The 5,598-nt window shown below is 56.3% G+C and overlaps 1 protein-coding gene across 1 annotated transcript in view; it reads right to left on the bottom strand.

Moving 5' to 3' along the window:
• Nucleotides 1-5,598, bottom strand: part of COL23A1 (collagen type XXIII alpha 1 chain) — a 79,618-nt gene that overhangs the window by 1,695 nt on the left and 72,325 nt on the right. The window contains exons 25-28 of the mRNA XM_023193693.1: nucleotides 2,939-2,992; nucleotides 2,639-2,725; nucleotides 1,057-1,134; nucleotides 143-181 (exon numbers count right to left, since the gene is read on the bottom strand). Of these exons, the coding sequence (XP_023049461.1) occupies nucleotides 143-181; nucleotides 1,057-1,134; nucleotides 2,639-2,725; nucleotides 2,939-2,992 (258 nt within the window). The remainder of the gene's footprint in view (nucleotides 1-142; nucleotides 182-1,056; nucleotides 1,135-2,638; nucleotides 2,726-2,938; nucleotides 2,993-5,598) is intronic.

Here is a 5,598-nt window from a genome sequence, read left to right as displayed (position 1 = left end):
ATGGGAAACTTGGCTCTTCAGTCACTGTGCGGGAAGCCACAGACACCCAGAGGTTTGAGTGACAGCACCCAGGCTCCCCCCATTCCGCCACCCTCCCCTGCCTCCCCCGAGCCTGCCCTGGAGACTCTTCCCTGCAAGGTACCTTATGCCAGCAGCCAGGCACAGGCAGCCCGTCGGGGCCCTGGAAAGGAAGAAGGTTTCAGTGATGGGGATGGGGCCTGGGGAGCTCCTCTACACCCCACATACCCTCCCCTGGTCTGTAGGGAGGTACAGGTCAGGGAGCTGCCATGTGAGGCTGCTGGGCCCCACTGAGGCAGGGCCACAATGCCTCCTCTGTCCACCCAGGTAGTGGGGTCATGGGGACATGACGGCCTCTGACTGAGCTTGTCCTGTGTTCCCTCTGTGCTTTGTGGGGACTGCTGTGCAGTGAGCAGGAACAGGAGGGCACTAGGAAGGGATGGGCACTGTGCCAGGCATGCACAGGCTGGACTGGGTCCTGCCAAGAGCTGCGTGTCTTCCTGCCTGATGTGACAGTGACTCTGGCTCCTCACCCTGGGGCCTGCGAGCTTTCAGGCCTTGGGCAGGAATGGCTCCTGGAGGGTTTTAAGGATGGCCCAGGAGTTGACATCCTGCTTCAGCCTGTGTGGGCCCTGCACAGGGCAGGCTCAGGCTGTTGGGGGTTGGGCTGGGCGTGGGGTGGGGCTGTCTAGTGGCACCTGTGGTGCCCACTCAGCAGCCAGACATAAGCAGGGTCCGGGTTTCCTCAGGCAGCCTGAAGGGTGAGGAAACTGGAGAGGAACAAAGACTAACTTATCAGGGACACCAAGGCACAAAACATGTCATTCTGTTCCAAAGCACAGGCATGAGCCTCAGACACTGGGCATCCCCTGGAATATTCCCATGTGTACACAAGGGGACCAGGCTAGGGACCAAAGGGAAGGTGAGGAGGAGGGCAGAATGGAAAGGAAGGCAGAAGCGAGGAAGGCCGGGGCCCTGGCTGCCCCAAAGGCCCACACAGCACACGGCACACGGCACACAGCAGGCCAGACCGCCTACCGCAGGGCATGGCCCATTGCCCCTCGCAGGGCCCCGCCAGCCTGGTGCCCCTCTCCGGCCTCCGCAGGTGGGATTCTCCTGTTCAAAGGAGACAAGGGCTTACTGACTTGGAGGGGAGTCCTGGGCCAGGGGCTGGAGCTGCAGGGCTGGGCCACCCTGCCCCTGCTGTCCCCGCACTTTCCTCTTCAAGTCCTTTTCTCACTGACTTCTCAAAACTGTCTGAGGGGAGGGGTACCCCCCACTGCAGGGATGAGGACACTGAGGAACAGAGGCCAGAGGTAGGGGGTCTCTAACTCTGGCACCACTGGAGGTTGAGGCTGGCCTGCACACATCCCTGCAGAAGGCCCCCCTCCCCATTCCCGTGGCTGGAGTGGCCAGGTATGAGTATCTGTCCAGTTGTAGTATGAAAACCCGGCTGTTTTGTTTTTCCTGTCTTTTCTGAGCTCCACTGGAAGAGTGTGACATGTAAACCCTCCCTACTTTCTAGAAAAAGGGAACTAGGCAGGGCACAGTGGCTCACACCTATTGTCCCAGCACTCTGGGAGGCCAAGGTGGGACAATCGCTTGAGCCCAGGAGTTCAAGACCAGCCTGGACAACATTGCAAGACCCCAGTTCTACAAAAATTAAAAATTAGCTGGGCATGGTGGTGCATGCCTGTAGTTTTGGCTACTTGGGAAGCTGAGGCAGGAGGATCACTTGAGCGTGGGAGATTGAGGCCGCAGTGAGCCATGATTGCACCACTGCACTCCAGCCTGAGCGACAGAGTGAGACTCTGTCTCCCGAAAGAAATAAAGGGAACTGACTTTTGAATTGTGGTTGTTTCAGGCACTGGGCACTGGGGCTGGTGGGCTACCACGGGCCACTGAGAGGAGGGAAGGAAGTAAAGGAAGGGTGTGGGGGCAGGCAGAGGGGATGTGGGGAAGACAGAGGTGCTGCCCCAGCCCAGAGAGACTCTTCTGGGAAGGATGAAGGAAGGGGAAGGACAGCCAGCAAGAGAGGTCAGAATGGTCCCACCATCTATGCTTGGGGAAGCTGAGTTTCAGCCCAACTTGGCCTCAAGCCCAGTGGGAGTCAGACCCCGACTCTGACCCCAGGCAGCCAGAGCGGGGGGCTGGGAACTCACTGCCTCCGTCCCCAGCAGCAGTGTGCCTGTGCTGACTTTGGTTCCCTCCTCAGGGCCCAGCCCCTCCCAGGGCACCGCTGATGGTACTGACAACTCCAGGTAAAGCCCCTCCACTCCTTGTCTAGACCCTGTCCATCTCCAGCCCAAGATGGCCCACAATGGGTTCCTACTCAAGCCAGGCCTGTCCTGGGGCTGAACAGTGAGGGACGGGGCTTCCGTCTCTAGAGTGGCTGGGTTCCCTGAGCCATGCCCATGGTTGGGGGTGGTTAGGACCAGAGCAAGGGGAACCCTGGTGATGGCAGTAGCAGCAGCAGTGGCCCTGACAGTGAGCAAGGCCTGCGCGTGCCCAGTGGAGCCTCTGGGACTTGCAGCTGAGCTCTGAGGACAGGGAAGGTGTTGGTGTGACCATGGTTGGAGGCCAAAAAGACCTGGGGGCAGGGCCCTCCTCCGACACCTACCACAGGACATGGCTGGTCCAGGCCCGGTGGTCCCGGCTCGCCCTTCTGGCCCTTCACTCCTTTCCGGCCGGGAACCCCTCGCTCTCCCTGTGCAGGAGGGGAGATGGTGGTATTGGCCATCTGCTGCCAGGCTCAGGAACCTCCAACACCTCTCTGAGAGATGCGCCTGGGGTCAGCCTCCCCCTGCCTCCCGCCCACCTGCCCAGCCCGGGTTCTCTCTGCCTGCTTCACCTGAGCCTCCACTCCCACCTGCCTCCTTCCCCCTTTCCTCCTGCCCCAGTCCCGTCCAGCTGCCCTCACCTTCTCTCCACGCTCGCTCCGATCACCTTTCTCTCCTCGGGGTCCAGGAAAACCCTGACAAAAGGATTAGAGGCTAAACCCGAAAATGAGGCTGGAGGTTTGCACCTCTGTTACCGGCTCATCTCCGTTCCTTTCCCACCCACACGCCCACTCCCGCCCCTGCATATTCGTGACACACACCGGCCCAGCCCCAGCTGCAGTGATACACTGCTGGGCACAAGGCTGAGGTAGGAAGAGCATGCATTTAGGACGCCAGCTGGGCTTGCTCCAAAGTAGTCCCTGGACATCAACACTTAGGCAGAGCTGCTGGCAAGGGGTTCTCTGACATCACAGAGGCAGCTGGCGCTGGTCTAGGCTTGGCTGGGGACAGAGACCCTGGAAACCATGGAAGTCACATCGCTGTCTGATGGGATGAGAAATGGTGACCTCTGTTCTGTGCCCTTGGTTCAACAGCCACCTGTCCAGTCATCTATCTGTCCATCCACCCAACCAAGCTGGCTAAACATCCACTAGGAACTGGGCTGTTGGCTGGACACTAGGGGCAGAGAATTGGATTCCTTGTGGCCGGGTGTGGTGGCTCACACCTGTAATCCCAGCACTTTGAGAGGTTGAGATGGGCAGATCACCTGAGGTCAGGAGTTTGAGACCCATTCTGGCCAACATGGCAAAACCCTATCTCTACTAAAAAATACAAAAATTAGCTGAGTGTGGTGGTGCATGCCTGTAATCCCAGCTACTTGGGAGACTGAGGCAGGAGAATTGCCTGAACCTGAGAGGGGGAGGTTGCAGTGAGCCGAGATCATGCTACTGTACTCTGGCCTGGGCGACAGAGCAGGACTATGTCTCAAAAACAAAGAGGCCGGGCATGGTGGCTCCCGCCTATAATCCCAGCACTTTGGGAAGCCGAGGCGGGCAGATTGCCTGAGCTCAGGAGTTCGAGACCAGCTTGGGCAACACAGTGAAACCCCATCTCTACTAAAATACAAAGAATTAGCAGCCTGGCAGCGTGCACCTGTAGTCCCAGCTACTCGGGAGGTTGAGGCAGGAGAATCGCTTGAACCCGGGAGGCAGAAGTTGCAGTGAGCTGAGATCGTGCCACTGCACTCCAGCCTGGGTGACAGAGTGAGACTCCATCTCCAAAAAAAAAAAAAAAAAAAGAAAGAAAGAAAAAGAAAAAAGAAAAAGAGAACAATTTAAAAAAGAGAATTGGATTCAACATGCTCCCTTGTTCATGTGTAACGGGGCAGGCAAGAGAGTGCTGATGACAGTCAACGCTCAGTGACAGAGGTTGAAACAGGGGTGGTGGGACTCTGGGGGGAAGGGCTATTCTATCACAGGTGGGGGGTTCAAAGAGAGTTTCTGAGCACGGTCCTTATTACAGCTGGGCCTGCTGGGGTTGAGGAGGGGCCTGGCATTTGCCAGGTAGAGCAGGGTGGGCATGGCTTTGAGATGCTACCCTGAGCACCAGGCCTCCTAGAAGGCAGCTGTGGCCACATTCATGGTGGTATGGAGTCTCTTTAGCTTCACCCCCAACTGGGCCCAGAGCCTGCAGTTGGTTCAGCATTGTCCTCTCCCCTCCCTTCCCATCAATGGATCCCAGCCCTCCCAGTCAGAAACACAAGCTACAGCTCTTCCTTTGCTTCCTCCAGTTGCTCTCCCAGGTAATGTTGTCTTTTTTTTTTTTTTTTTTTTTGAGATGGAGTCTCGCTCTGTTGCCCAGGCCAGAGTGCAGTGGCGTAAACTTGGCTCGCTGCAACCTCTGCCTCCTGCGTTCACACCATTCTCCTATCTCAGCCTCCCGAGTAGCTGGAATTATAGGCGCCCGCCACCATGCCCGGCGAATTTTTTGTATTTTTAGTAGAGACAGGGTTTCACCGTGTTAGCCAGGATAGTCTAGATCTCTTGACCTCATGATCCGCCCGCCTCGGCCTCCCAAAGTGCTGGGATTACAGCATGAGCCACCATGCCCGGCCGGTAATGTTCTCTTTTTAAAGTCTAGAGTGGACACCAGAGTCCTTGCAGCCCTGCATCTGGTCCCATGTCCCTCAAAATAGCTACCTGATTTTCCTGAGGACAACCTCCCTTCTCACAACCCATTGATTCCACCCCAGTCCATGGTCTGACTCATCAGGGCACTGCATTCCTACGGTCAAGTGACAGTTCAGTGTTGACCTAACTGGGACCAGGGAGAGGCTGTGAGACTTCCTGTAGAACACTGGAGTGAGTCAAATTTTCTTTCTTCTTAGTTTGGGCCTGGGAGGATGATGGTCTCGAGCTGCTGGCTTTACCTCACCACCACGCGGAACTTGATTTTCACAGGGAAAGCGGACAAGAGAGGGTGAAAGGCTGAGTTGTGTTGACACAGTTGAGCCCTGGATCCATGTGTTGAACCTCCAGATTTTTCAATTTTGAGTCATTTTAAGCCAGTTTAAACTATGTTTTCTATGTATACTACCAGAGAGACTTGATATAATCAGCCTGGGCTAATACTTCCCTTCCTCTTCTTCTCAAATTACTGTTCTAGCTAAAGCCTTATTATCTGTCACCAGGATATTGTAACGGGTTCCTCACTGCTCTCTTCACTTCCTTGCTACAATGCATCATCCATCCATCTATCCATCCATCCACTCATCATCTATCATCCCCTCCATCCATCCATC

Source organism: Piliocolobus tephrosceles, chromosome 4, assembly GCF_002776525.5.
Source record: "Piliocolobus tephrosceles isolate RC106 chromosome 4, ASM277652v3, whole genome shotgun sequence".
In the NCBI taxonomy this organism is placed as follows: Eukaryota; Metazoa; Chordata; class Mammalia; order Primates; family Cercopithecidae; genus Piliocolobus; species Piliocolobus tephrosceles.
The sequence above is the reverse complement of the archived record's forward strand: the minus strand, read 5'-3'. Positions and strand labels throughout refer to the sequence as shown.